The 15,016-nt window shown below is 41.6% G+C and overlaps 1 protein-coding gene across 4 annotated transcripts in view; it reads left to right on the plus strand.

The window, feature by feature from the left end:
• The first annotated feature begins 931 nt into the window (after nucleotides 1-931).
• The window catches only part of CCDC169 (coiled-coil domain containing 169), a 30,642-nt gene continuing 16,557 nt past the window's right edge, over nucleotides 932-15,016 (plus strand). The window contains exons 1-5 of one of the 4 annotated variants that reach the window (XM_068141469.1): nucleotides 3,629-3,737; nucleotides 4,603-4,770; nucleotides 9,948-10,030; nucleotides 10,282-10,392; nucleotides 10,485-10,525. In XM_068141469.1, the coding sequence (XP_067997570.1) occupies nucleotides 9,952-10,030; nucleotides 10,282-10,392; nucleotides 10,485-10,525 (231 nt within the window). In that variant the 5' untranslated portion in view covers nucleotides 3,629-3,737; nucleotides 4,603-4,770; nucleotides 9,948-9,951. Of the gene's footprint in view, nucleotides 1,065-3,628; nucleotides 3,738-4,602; nucleotides 4,771-9,947; nucleotides 10,031-10,281; nucleotides 10,393-10,484; nucleotides 10,526-15,016 lie in introns of those variants that run through there. The other 3 variants (XM_068141555.1, XM_068141377.1, XM_068141638.1) reach the window with 3 other exon arrangements.

Raw genomic sequence — 15,016 nt, forward strand, 5'->3', positions numbered from 1 at the left:
ACAAATATCAGAACTGGCACTGAAACAGCTGGAGAAGATGATAGGGAAAGCCTGACAGGGATGATGCCCCTATTGCAGTGTTACACTGTTAGATTAATTCAATCCACCTCATAAAGCTTTACCTTGAGAAAGCCACGAATGGATCTGAAATTTCTTGTTTGAAAAAATGCAGCATCAGACATTTTAAAGCATGAAACAGGAGCATTGTAAGACAGTTTAAGTATTAGCCAGTATATATTGACTAATTGACTCTATTGACTTGATCAGTGATAAGACTGATTAAAAGCTCTCTGTCCTATCTCAGGTTACTTTCCTGTGAACTATTTAATGCACAGCACTGATTACAATTATCAGGTGTGCTAAAACATAGGATAGGTGGTTTTTTTGGTCCAGGCACCGCTGTGCTATGCCTGCTTTCCTATGTGGGACAAAGCACTTATTTAAAACTTGCTATTTTCCATTTGAATGAAGTGCTGAAAACAAAAATCTGTACATTTGTGCTTCCCAGGTCATGGAAAGCTCAGCGCACCAACGCTTTGTCCTACACCGTCAAAATTCCTTAACAGAGCCAAAACTGTATCATGTTTTCCCCATTAATTTATGGTGCTGCACCGAAGCACATGCTGGGGGATTCCCATGGACTAAGGAAAGAAAAACATCGCATCAAACGCGGAGACTGGCGAGAGCTGACACAAGTGCTGGCAGACGGAACATGAAGGTGGAGGCCGTGAAGGCGATGCCGGCTGCCAGGGCCCGTCTCCCTCTCCCCGCTTTTCACGGGCAGTTGGAGAGCCTCAGCAGCTGCCAAGACAGAGGACCCTCAACACACAGAGGGGGCCAGGCCAGCCTCCACGACCACGCTGCCTCTGGCCACGCTGCGGCCGCAGGAGGGCGGGCTGCGCCACGCCACGCCACGCCACGCCCCCCGGCCTCCGCCCGGCGCTCAGCTCCCGTTGCCCCGGGCAACGGCCGCCGACGCGGGACGCCGGGGCCATGGGAGAAGACGGCGGCAGCCGGGAGGGAGACCCCCACCTCCTGGCGCTGGAGCTGGAGAGGCAGAAGAAGTGAGTTCCCGCGGAGGACTGGGCTGTAGCTGAGCACCGCAGCGGCCAGCTGCTCTCAGGAGCCGGCTGCTGCCGCCTCCCTGCGGCAAAATGGTGGTTGTTGCCTTGGGCGTGCTTCGGCTGATGCGGTGGGTGGGGGCGGCCTGGGGGCTGTGTGTGTCCCAGGAGGTCCCACAGCTAAGCTAGGAACACGGGGGTTGATGGTAATAGGAACAGCTGGCCAAAGGCCCAGCTGGGCCTGGCACAAGGACCCCAAGTTAAAAATTTGAGTCGAAAAGGCATGGAAGATAGGACTGGGAGGCTAAACACTGCTGAGCTACTCACTCACTCCTCACACAGTGGAAGGGAGGAGAGAATCAGAAAGGTAAAACTGATAGTCCTGGATTGAGATAAAGGCAGTTTAATAAATTATAAAAAATAAAGAAAAATTAAAAAAAAAAACAAAAAAAAAAAAAAAACAAACAAAAAAAAAACAGAAATCCAAGAAAAGCATGCAGTGCAAAAGAGCACTGCTTCTCCTAACCAGCTGTCTAACGACAATTCCCAAGCAAGACAGCCCCAGCAAACTTCAGTCCTCCAGGTTTTATTGCTGAAGATGACCATACGGTATGGAATATCCCTGCAATCAGCTGGAGTTAGCTGTCTTGATTGTGTCCACCCCAACTTCTTCTGCGCTCCCAGCCTGGTCGCTGGCAAGGCAGCGTGAGAATTGGAAAGAAGCATTGATATATAAGCACTGCTGAGTGCAGCTAAAATACCAGTGTATCGTCAACATTGTTTTCACAGTATCACAGTAGAACTTAGGTTGGAAAGGACCTCGAGGATCATCGAGTCCAACCTATCAACACAGACCCCATGACTAGACCATGGCACTAAGTGCCACGTCCAATCTCCTCTTGAACGCCTCCAGGGATGGTGACTCAACCACCTCCCTGGGCAACCCGTTCCAATGGTGAATGACTCGATCTGTGAAGAACTTTCTCCTCACCTCGAGTCTAAACCTCCTCTGGTGCAGCTTGAGACTGTGTCCCCTTGTTCTGGTGCTGGTTGCCTGAGAGAAGAGACCAACCCCTTCCTGGCCACAATCACCTTTCAGGTAGTTGTAGAGGGCAATGAGGTCACCCCTGAGCCTCCTCTTCTCCAGGCTAAACAATCCCAGCTCATCCCAGTTTTCATCCCAGTTTTCATCACAAATCCAGAACAGAACCATGAGAGCTACTGTGAAGAAAACATAATGTATCCAAGCCCAGACCAGAATACTGGGATTGGAAGCCATGATGGGGTAGAATGGAAAGACTTCACACGGGTGCATGCCAAGCTGAAACAAATGGACAACGAAGTGCTCTTTGAACACACTTCTGTCAGTGTTGAATACAAGAAGTGGATTTCACTGTACTATCAGCAAATATCACTGAAATTTACAGGGAAGGTATGGCATCTCTCTAGTGCAGTTTGCGGAGAAGATGAGGACTTGTTATTGCTACCAATTGGCTTAAACAGCAAATATTTCAGGGCTCTAACTGTTGAGTTCATGCAACGCTGGGATTCTCAGATGCATTTTTTTTTTCTTAGTTTCCTTAGGAAGTTAAACATTTTCCCCTGTGTTAAAGACCATGATTGCCTTTAGAATGTCCATAAATTAAAATTTAGAAATCTGTCAGAAGCTTCTGTGATGCCTTAAGTCAGAGTCTTACTATTTAAATTTCCAAACCATTTTCCAACATTCTAATCCATACTGATTTCTGCCCTGGAAAATGTTTCTTTCTGTGGCTAGGATGCAGAGCATGAGACTCTGAGTGTTGAGATTTGTGGGTTCGAGCCTGCAATGGGTAGTGATGTCCTTCTTTGGGGAAAGGGGGAGAGAAGGGGGAGCGGAGGTGGGGAACCCCCTCAGCAGAGGGGGGAACTCTCATTTCTGTGCTACTTTATTGTATATCTTTGTATAGATTGTAAATATTGTAAATTTGTATATATTCCCCTGCATTTCCCTGCTTTGTAAATATACAGCACCCATTGCTTTGCTAATTCAGCTGTGAGGTTTTTTTTCTCTTTTCCCTTCAATTTTCTTTCCCTTTACTTTACAGGGGGGAGGGAGGAGGCTTTTTGGCCTTACCCTTCCAACCCTACGACATTAGTCCTGCAGTTGTGGATTTTACAGAATTTTTATTCACTAATGGAAAAGGGGAAGCGAATATTAGCAGAGTCAAAATGCTTGGGCAGCTCCTGTGTCCAAAATTACACAAAAAAGCAGCTTGGATATACTTGCATCAATCTAGTTAAGCAAAAGTCCTTGTACTAAATGCCTTAAGCAGTAGTGTGGCTGTGTAATATATAAATTATCCTCTGCATGCACCGATTTTTTTACCTGACACAATGCTTATATTCTAGGCCTTCAGGTAACAAAAGCAGAATATTCCTAGCTTTGTTTCACTGCTCTGATTTCTTTTTTTTAATTAGTAACATTTTAGATTCTTCTTGCACCTTAAGTTCTTGCTGATATTCCTGAGAGTTTTCTCCAAGCCTGGGCCCAAAGCCTAGCACACATTATGAAGTGGTGACTTACTGGCTGATGAGATTAAAATACATAATTAATAAAGCCTTTGTTTTGATGACATGACCCTAAAAGACTTGCTGCTCCAGGTGGACTCTGGACCTATTTCCTGCGTCTATCTTGTATGTACAAATAGACTTTACCATTATTGTCAATTTCATGGAAGTTACTTATTCAACCATTAATGTCCTGGCCTGTTAGACATCTACATCTAAACCGGTGGCATGTATAGTCAGTGAATATGGAAGGGCCCTTTGAAAGTGTGATTCATCAGACCTACTTTGGCTGCTTGGTTTAGCATGAGATGACTCACACCCTAGGTGATGCCTGTTTCTCTCCATTTGTCATAAAGCAAGCTGAGGATAACTGCCTTACAGATAGATGTTTGCATCTCTTCACACCCCTGTCTTTTTACTGGCTTATATGATTATTGTGCCATTTAGACAGTTTGATAACAGCCCACCTACTACTCTCATGTAACACTTAAAAAGAAGAGATTTTTACTTCAAAGAATAAAATTCCATCATCCATGTCTGTACCTAAAGTACCTGCTGACTCTCAATGACTGTGGATGTAGTACTGTGAAATCTTTCAAAAGTGTCAATGAAAGTCAGCTTAAATTTGACTCTGAACTACTATAAACAAGATTAAGTACAGGTTTGATTGGGAAATGTCATGGCAAATATTTGTCAGAGAGAAGGCATATAATACTGCAGAATACTTCTTAATAGATAAAGAGATCTTGAAGCCATATATTGATGTGTATCAGCTACACACTAATGTTGACAGAGTTGTGTGTTAATTCAGCTTGTGAGATTTTGGTTTCTGTGGTTTTCATGGCAAGGAAAGCTGCAGAATTTTCCTAGCACACTGCTGACTGCAAGTGTCAGCAGCCTGTAGATTTAAGTACTTCCCTGTCATCCCTTTGGAACTGCACAGTATTGTTTCTGCTTTATTTGTAAGTTCTCTATATTTTATCTTCCACAGGAAATGGTAAAGGTCTGCCATGTTACAGAACTAATGCCCTAGAACTGATGATGTGCCTTGAGCTTCTCCTCTAACGTTCCATTGGTTTTCTTCTCCACTACAGAAAATGGCTTCAGGCAGCATTTAGCCTGATACATGTACCAGATATCCAGATCTGGATAGCAAAAGGTGCAGGAAAATAGCCTTCATCCTAAGTAGCTGTCACTTTCAAATAAAATATCACCTGTATACTGTCTTAAAAAGAAACTTAGCATTTTTTTTAATGTCAATCACAGCCTTCTTATCTGAACTGCAGTTTTTGTTTTTCCTCTTTTCTTCACAAGAGCTTACTTGTTATGTTTAGTATGCAAGGGTGTACTTAAGTTCTCCTGATGACTTAAATGTGAGCTTCCAGGATTTATAGGAATTCTTCTGTGAAGACTGTAAATTGTCCATTGACATGGGAGAGATTCATAGGCTTTGAATATCTCCAGTTATGTTTGACACATTGAGACTGCAGGTAGATTCATACTAAAACCCCTCTAAGTACAGACCAGGTCTCTGGGCAGGCAGCTACATATGGCTGCAGTAAATTGACAGTAATAGGAAATAACTCCAGAAATGCAAAATACTCTGATACATTAAAAAGCTGAAGAGATTTACCCCTGTACTCTGCATTGGTTAGGCCACACCTTGAGTACTGTGTTCAATTCTGTGCCACTCAGTTTAGGAAGGACATCGAGACACTTGAACGTGTCCAGAGAAGGGCAACAAGGCTGGTGAGAGGCCTTGAGCACAAGCCCTACGAGGAGAGGCTGAGGGAGCTGGGATTGTTTAGCCTGGAGAAGAGAAGGCTCAGGGGTGACCTCATTGCCCTCTACAACTACCTGAAGGGTGATTGTAGCCAGGAAGGTGTTGGTCTCTTCTCTCTAGCAACCAGCACCAGAACAAGAGGACACAGTCTCAAGCTGCGCCAGGGGAAGTTTAGGCTCAAGGAGAGGAAAAAGTTCTTCACAGAGAGAGTTGTTCACCATTGAAATGTGCTGCCCAGGGAGATGGTGGAGTCACCATCCCTGGAGGCATTCAAGAGGGGATTGGACATGCACTTGGTGCCATGGTCTAGTCATGAGGTCTGTAGTAACAGGTTGGACTCAATGATCTTTGAGGTCTCTTCCAACCTTGGTAATACTGTGATACTGTGATTTCCAAGCTAGTCAAAGTGATTTATTTCTCCATATGCACAGACCAAAAGAGGGGGGGTTCCACCCTGGCTACCTTCTGGGTGCTATTGGTGTATTAGATGCTTGACAATAATTAGATTTTTTTTAAAAACTGGTTTCAGTTCCTAAATGAAAATAAGATTTTCTGTCGGTGTAGCAATTACAGTCTGACACCTGACAATTTTCATCTCTGTACACATTTTCATCAAGACAAAATACAATTGCACGTTGGCTGGCAGTTTTGCAAATAGTGAAAGAAGAATAATAAAATGTAATGTAAGAAATACTCTGTATAGTCTTGAAATAGTAACACAAATTAAAACTGAAAATATTGGATGAAGAACTGTGTTATCCCTCTGCATCCAGGTAAGCACCTAGATAGGATTCAATTGAGAAGGAAAAAATTTCATTGTGATATATCTCAGTTCTAGTTACAGATTTGACTGTGTCTAAATTTTCAGTGTTACTTCCTTCAAAAAATCCCATTTTAACACTGTCATCACAATTTCCTCTTTTCCAAGCACTGAGAGGTTGATAGAAATCTGCTTTGCAGAAGCCTTATCTATTTATATTGGGATGATTCCAGCAATGTAATAGGAGTTTGTCTGTCTTTCACCTATCTGCTTCCTTCATTTGGAGTGGGAGCAAACAGGTAGCATCAATCAAATTTCCCTTAGTTTTCCTTCATCTAGGAGTTTTGATTCATGTTTGAAGACTATCTTTTGCTGAGGCTTCACCACACCCTTCTGTCACCAGCAAACTGCCTGTACATGTGTTTCTTTGCCTGTATCTCCCCTCCCTCTAATTTAACATTGGTAGGAACAAAAAGAGCAATGGAGCAAGAAGGGATGGGAAGACCAGCTGTCTCCTGTAATTCAATACGTCTGTTTTAGTGGGCTCTGTTGTGTTTCTTGCACTGAAAACTTACTTGAATTACTTTAAATTACTCTTCTGTACAAACCTTTGCTATTTCAGCTCTCCAGCCATCATTCTTCCAGGCATACCTCTTCTGTTTCTTTAAATTGGTTGATTCTGTTCTGCTTCTTAGTTAAAATGTGATGTTTCGAGCTATGGAAAAGAATCGTTGCTGACTGAATGTGAGCAGGAAGAGTGCAACAGGTGCTACCATTTCTCAGTAATCAGCTCTATCAGATTTCCCATGGACTAATTAACTATTTCTTGAAGAGCATTTCTCATTATAAATGTGTTTGAAAAAAGAATCATGCTGACATAGAAGCTCCTCTTTATTAAAAAACAAACAATAACAACAACAACAAAAATTAGGACAGCACAGTGATTTACTCTCTTGCACGTTTTAGTGAGCTAGGCCAAGATTTCAAAGACATCTATGGTCACATTGGCATTGTAAAGTGTTTTCCAAATGGCCTTGCAGAGTTGTGTTCTCAGACCTTTTGAAATATCTCAATTTGGGCACTGAAAATTTCAGGCACCCAAGAAACATTTAGTATTTTTTAAATGTTTGCCTTCTAAACTCTACTTTAAAGGACCAAATCCTAAACTGCTCTTTCATTGTGGTGTGTTTCTGTGATTCTGTGTTGTGTTTTGTGTGCACCTGTGCTGGTGTAGGCTCACTTCCTGAGATCTCAGGCAGAAGTATGTCTCCATAGACATCTGCAAAAAGAACCAGGCTGTTGGCATAAATATGGTAAATAATTTAGTTAGCAGTAATTTTCTCCTGGAGTTAATGAGATCATATGACTCATTGTAGCACACTGAACTACCATTTTGCCACTTAACAAGGATGAGAGTCATTCAGCTGTTGTGTGATGCATGCAGGTGGGTTGTGCTCTCATCAAAGTCCTCTACTAGCTTTTGCTTCTGGTCATACTTTCCAAAGCCGAAAAAGCCAGATTTCTGTGGTAATTGTCAGCTGTCTGGATGCTTGACCAGTGTACAACAGCAATCAAAGGGCAAAAAGATATATTTTCCCACAAGAGTGAATTTAAAGTACTGACAAAAATGGTGGCTTTAGCTCCTGCATTTTTTGTGTTACACTCATTTCAATCGCTGGATTTCTTTTCTGATAGTTGTAATACAGGCTATTTGTTCAGTTGTTACAGGTACAGTTTGGAATGTGATTATTAATCATTATTAATAAAAATGAAGATTATTAATCAAAATGAAGAATGAATTCAGAATTTCAAATAGCACATCCCTTGGGCATATTGTTTTGGAGTTGTTTGGTTGGTTTTTTTATTTGTTCATTTGGTTTTGTTTTTAAAAAATCATATTCCTTTGGCATCTTCTTTTAGATGAAGAATTAAGGCCAGTGTCTTCACTACGTTTGTTTAATTCTGCTGATTTGCTAGACCATTATTAAATTTTAGGAAATGTTGGTTTGTTTCACAAAGTAGAAATGCTCCTATTGGTTTTAAGGCACTGTAGTATCCTGTGGTGGTTTTGGGCTATGCCTTTAAAATTTAGCTGCAGATTTTTTTGAGCAGAAAAGTAGAAAAAATATGAATAAATCACTATTGGGTGTAAAAAGGAAACCAAAAGATCATTCTAAACAAATTCATTGGGTAAAAGTCTGGGATAAGAGGACATTGAGACACTTGAACGTGTCCAGAGAAAGGCAACGAGGCTGGTGAGAGGCCTTGAGCACAAGCTGAGGGAGCTGGGATTGTTTAGCCTGGAGAAGAGGAGGTTCAGGGGAGACCTCCCCCTCTACTCAGCCCTGGTGAGACCCCACCTGGAGTACTGTGTCCAGTTCTGGAGCCCCTATTACAAGAGGGATGTGGAGGTGCTGGAACGTGTCCAGAGAAGGACCACAAGGATGATCAGAGGGCTGGAGCACCTCTCCTATGAGGACAGACTGAAGGAGTTGGGGCTGTTCAGTCTGCAGAAGAGAAGGCTCAGAGGTGACCTAATTGTGGCCTTCCAGTATCTGAAGGGGGCCTACAGGAAGGCTGGGGAAGGACTTCTCAGGATCTCAGGTAGTGATAGGACTAGGGGGAATGGAATGAAGCTGGAGGTGGGGAGATTCAGGCTGGATGTGAGGAGGAAGTTCTTCAGCATGAGAGTGGTGAAACCCTGGAATGGGTTGTCCGGGGAGGTGGTCGAGGCCCCATCCCTGGGGGTGTTTAAGAGCAGGCTGGATGAGGCTCTGGGCAGCCTGATCTAGTGAGGGGTGTCCCTGCCCATGGCAGTGGGGTTGGAACTAGATAATCCTTGTGGTCCCTTCCAACCCTGAATGATACTATGATACTATGATACCTTATTGCTGTCTACAACTACATGAAAGGTGGTTGTAGCCAGGAAGGGGTTGGTCTCTTCTCTCAAGCAACCAGCACCAGAACAAGAGGACATAGTCTCAAGCTGCACCAGGGGAAGTTTAGACTTGAGGTGAGGAGAAAGTTCTTCACTGAGAAAGTCATTCACCATTGGAATGGGCTGCCCGGGGAGGTGGTGGAGTCACCATCCCTGGAGGGGTTGAAGAGGGGATTGGATGTGGCACTTGGTGCCATGGTCTAGCCATGAGGTCTGTGGTGATGGGTTGGACTCGATGATCTTTGAGGTCTCTTCCAACCTTGGTGATATTGTGATTTTGTGTGATACTGTGATAACAATTCTTTCCCATTCCCATGCCTTTCTCTCTACCCTCTCCCTTCTCTCCTCCGCTCTTCTCTTTTGATCTTAGCTGGTTTGCTTTGCTCGGGAGAGAAATAACATGCTTCTGGCTGGCCTTGGATAAGTCTAACCCACTGCTTTCTCTCTCCTGGGACAGAGGGGCTTGGGGGGCAGTGGAATGGCTTCCCTGGGGTTTTTTTGGCTGGGGTGGGTGGTGGTGGTTTGTGTTGTTTGCTAATTGTAAATATCTGTATAATATTGTAAATACTGTATATTTTGTACATATTCATTGCATTCCATTGCAGAGTGTAGTTTTTACTTCTAAAGACAGCTTCATTTCCTTCTAACTGAGTTAGTCTGGCTGAAGTTAATGCTGGGGGGGGAAAACTTCAACCCACCACATATCTATAGAGAAAATGGCATTAAAAAGGTGTGGACAAGATGATGTAATTCAATAAGAAAGACCAATAGATGCTTCATCTGAAAATATATTATTTTTCATTAAGAACAGGATTAATGAAAGAGCTGATTTATTGACTTCTCTAAACACCACAGGCAGATGCTTGAAATCTCAATATTTGAACTGAGAAACACTGTAACAGAACTGGAAAAAAAGCTTAGCAGTGTTGAAGATGAAGGTAAGTGAATAGCAAGAGAACCTTGCTAATTGATTGAGAAACACAGAAAATTAATTCTTTTCTGTAGGCCCATTAGATCTTTTGTGTAGGCTCTTACAAGCAAAGATTCTGATTTGGAGCTTTATTAAGTGGAGATTTTCCTCAGTCTTCAGTAAAAAAGAAAGTGGGGACAGCTTGAAAAAATACTGGCTTTCACTTGAAATGACTTGAAGTAATCTGGGAAATAGAATAACCCCTTACTTATTTTTAAGGTAATGAATGGAAAACCAGATATGAGACACAAGTAGAACTGAACAGACAGCTGGAGAGGCAGATTAATATTCTTCAAGATAAGATGGAGCTTATTCATGGAAATCCAGCAGGTAGAAACAGATATTCATAATTGTTTTCCAATAGAATTAGTGACTATATGTTGAAATTACCTCAATGGTTCAAATTTTCTGCTTATTTCTAGATCAACTGTCCATTGTTCGCACCTTTGATCAAATGCCTTTGGTGAGTACTGTGGCATTTAGTTGGTTAACAACAAATTGCAGAGTAATCAATGAACTTCTCAAATAGAGAAGGGCTGGTGGGAGAGGTGATGGTAGGAGGATACATGAAGTGAAAACAAGGACTGCTTTTTCTTTTTTTGTTTGTTATCCATTTTTAGAAACAGGTAAGGGAGATAAAGATGAGATAGTGCCTTGTAGCACAAGCACCAGAGCAAGAGGACACAGTCTCAAGCTGCTCCAGGGGAAGTTTAGGCTCAAGGAGAGGAGAAAGTTCTTCACTGAGAGAGTCGTTTGCCATTGGAATGGGCTGCCCAGGGAGGTGGTGGAGTCACCATCCCTGGAGGCGTTCAAGAGGGGATTGGATGTGGCACTTGATGCCGTGGTTTAGTCATGAGGTCTGTGGTGACAGGTTGGACTTGATCTTTGAGGTCTCTTCCAACCTTGGTGATTCTGTGATTCTCTGTGATAAGCAGAAATAATGAACATTATGAGGCAGGGCTCGGATGCTTTTTGTTCCAGTTGCTTACATTTACAGAGGTATTTCCATCTAATTTTTTTTTGTCAGATTCTGAAGATTAATATGACTTTACTGAGCCTAGGGAGGGCTACATGCCTTAATAGTGGTAATGATTATCTGTTGTAAGCAGGGTGTGAAAAATTAACTAAAATTTGATCTAACGCATTTCTTTCAGACAGTAAAAATTCTTGCCAATTTTAGTACTGTCCTGAAGACCATAGTGAGTTTCTGAGTTGGCAGGATTTATTGATTAATTTATTTATTGTTAAAGCAGGTAATTAGAGAACAAAATCTTTCCCATCTCTACTTTCCTGTTTCATGGAGTTGATTTGAAAATATAACTAGAATTATGTTTGAAGAAAAGTCTTGAAGATGGAACATTGATCTGGAAAATTAACAGTAGAGTCTGGTTCAGACAGTGTTATTCCTGTCAGCTTGTAATGCACAGATTGTTTTGCATACTTACAGTATCAGAAGTTTTTCTTTCCATCCAATTGCTAGTACTCTCTTACCCAATCAAATTACACCTTGCCAATTTCCTTTACCAGAAGCTGTACTACACCAATCCAATACATTTTAAACCCTTACTAAATACTGCCTTGCCTTCTCACCTATGAGCTGTGGTTCTGAGAAGTTTGGTTCTCATAAAGGAAAAAAATGACAGCACAACTGACAGAAGACAGTATGGGGAGTCCTGGACTTGATGACACCTTGTAATGGTTAACACAGAAGTACGGGAAAGTAACACAAAAAACCCTCTGGGTTGAGATAAAGAGCTTTAATGACAAAAAATGTGGTAACAATGCACAACTACCTTAGCCTATTAGCAGAAAAAGTGCAGCAAAATGCAGAAAGCAGCAAGCTAACCCTCCCCACCACTCCCCATCCTGCTGCCATCCCTGTGAAAGACTACAACACCCCAAGCCCAGAAAATGAAAATAGCAACATGAACTGGGAACCTCTCATATTACAGTCTGAGCTTCAAGGCCCATAATACTTTGCTTCAGCCAGAACTTTCATTTTGAATCTGGCACGACACAGCATGGGATTGAATATCAGCAGCAAATTCAACTCAACCTGTGACACACCTAGGGAAGTCTGGACCCCATGTGCCATGCCTTAGATTTTACTTCTGCAATTTTATGTCCTTCTTTCAGCCTTCCATTCTAGACAGGATACATTCTTCTGCTTGCTATCCAGAGGGGGAAAACATAGTTCTTAGGAATTTAGTGAAGTATTATTTTTTCCTTGTTTTAGTTTTTGAGAGGTGGAAAGAGGAGAAGAAAATAGATGTATTTTGTGGGCTTTGCTGTTGTGTTTTTTGTTGGTTTGTTTTGTGTGGTTTTGTTTTTTTCCACTGAAGCTATCCTAAAGGTCAGTGTACATTTACAGATACTCTTGGAGAACTCAGTGCTGCTTTCTTTTCTTTTAAAACTGAGGAGATAAAACCCTGGTAAAAAAATCCCCACAGATAATGTTGTGATATTTAAGCATATAGGTTTATGCAGATCTTTTTTATGTTTTTGACAGTTGTTCAGGGGAGTTGGGGAGAATATTTAGCTTTTCCACAGATGAGAATAAAGAGCAGATGTGGTGAGTGGGTGTGGAAAAGCAAAGAGCTTTGCAGCCAGTCATCAATCTGCACTTGCTCAAAGAAAAAATGCTGAGAGCGGGTATAGATAAAATCATGTGTGTGTCTGTTAAATCAAAAGTACACTATGATATTTCAACTAGCAGTTGCATATGAGGCTCTGTGGGAAGATGGCAAAGTAATTCTTCCAGCAAGATGATGCAGTTTCTATAATATGGCAGAAGTACACAGTAGATTTTATTTTGAACAGCGTATTTAGAAAATTAAATAGGATTTGCAAGTCTTTCTAACCTATGTTCCCAAGGAAGTTAGAACTATGCAGTTGGAGTTATCACAGAATCAAAGAATGGCAGGGATTGGAAGGGATCTTTGGATATTATGTAGTCAAACTCCCCTGCTAAGGCAGGTTCTCCAAGATCACACTGCACAGGGTCACATCCAGGCAGGTTCTGAATGTCTCCAGAGAGGGAGACTCCACAACCTCTCTGAGCAGCCTGTTCTAGTGTTCTATCACACTCAAAATAAGGATTTTTTCCTTCTGTTTAAGTGGAATTTCCTGTGTTCCAGTTTGTGCCTGTTGACCCTTGTCCTATCAAGGGAGACCACTGAAAAGAGACTGGACCTATCCTCTTGACACTTGCCCTTTAGATATTTATTAGCATTTATAAGATCCCCTCTCAGTCTTCTCCAGGCTGAACAGCCCCAGGTATCTCAGTCTCCCCTCATAATGATGATGCTCCGGACCCCTCAGCATCTTTGTGGCCCTCTATTGGACACTCTCTGGTATTTCCCTGTCTCTCTTGAAGTGGGAAGCCCAGAACTGGACACAGTAGTCCAGACATGGTCTTAACTAGGGCAGAACAGAGAGGGAGGAGAAGCTCCCTTGACCCTGCTGGTCACACTCTTCTTAATGCATCTATTATGGGAAGGATCTCTAATGATTATTCCTGAGCAATTTTGGCTGTATTTAACAGAGGAAGTATTTCAAAGATACTAAAGAGATTTATCTCATTTAGTCATTTAAGGTACAACCACAGTCAATGGAAGGAAAAAAAAACCAACATGTCTCCAGAGTAATTTATCCCATTTAGAGATAGGTAGCATAAAATATATTCTTAGTATCAAGCACCTGAGGGAAAATATAAAAGATTAGTCATCAGGGACTCTGGCAGTCAGCAAGCTATAAAAACCTGAATGAAAAAGAATACAAATGCAAATTCTGGAGTGATGAACAGGGAAGCACAGAAGATATTCTGTGTTGATAAATTGCAATAATTGTCGCAGATGGCTTGTAGTATTTTTGCTTTAGAAGTAGAATCATACTGATGAATGATTCCTTGCTGTTAAAAACACCCCTAGAACATTTGAATATACAATTATCATTCTGAAGCCTTCATACTGACTTGAGATAATCCTTCTTTTTTATTTCAAAAAAACCCCATAGGTGTCATGTGACACTATATGCAGAACCACAGATTTTTACAGCCAGGGTTTAGAAAATAATTTTTGTCTACTGAGGGGCAGAGTAAAAAAATTACCTAATCAGTGAGATGCACAAGGGAATTCCAGCAGTGAAAACTGTTTAGTCAGTAATTTCCTTTATGTCCCAATGAATAATACAAATGTCATATAGTACTTCAGAAATAATTACAGAAGGAATGCCTTCTCTCTAAAGTACAACATGATGTGAATTTTACTTGCTTCTCTTAAACATGCTGCACTTATTTGTTGCATTTTTTTCATTAAATGAGTTTGGGTGAACTACACTCTTCTCTACTAAGCATCATTTCCCATATAAGCAGAAAGAAAATTATTCCTTTATATCTCATCATTTCTGCTAGAAAGAATCCCTTGATAGCAGCTTTAGTATGCAAATACTGAAGAACATACTGCAAAATCAGTTCAGAAGAGCACACTCCTGATAGCATTGCCTTAGCAACGCTCCAGTTAAGATTAGCTGAGGAATCAAGGTTTCTGTAATAAATCACCATTTTTAGGAATGTCCAGCACCACAGCTCAGAAAATCCTGACATTAGGGGCCAGATGTTTGCTTTGCAAAGCTGCCTTTCTGAGAGCATAGTGACTGTAGAACTGAGACCTTCACACAAGCACCTTGGGTTTTTCTTCTGTCACTTTTAAACTGTGAGCAGAATATGTGGCAGTGTCACATGGGAGAAGGCGGTGGCAGGATGACAGGAGGGGAATCTTTGGTTTATGAAACATGCATTGAGGACTTAGTATTTCAGTAGGTGTTGATAACTGCCTATAGGGAACATCAGCACTTTATAATGTCCTATGAAGCTGACAATTCTGCTAGCAAGTCACTGTTAAATGAACACTTGCTTTCCCTGGATTAAGTTACCAGTAGCTCTACAGAGAGATTA

The sequence above is a fragment of the Melanerpes formicivorus genome, unplaced genomic scaffold (genome assembly GCF_026170545.1).
Source record: "Melanerpes formicivorus ecotype bairdi unplaced genomic scaffold, bMelFor1.0.p_v2 SCAF_1, whole genome shotgun sequence".
Classification (NCBI taxonomy): Eukaryota; Metazoa; Chordata; class Aves; order Piciformes; family Picidae; genus Melanerpes; species Melanerpes formicivorus.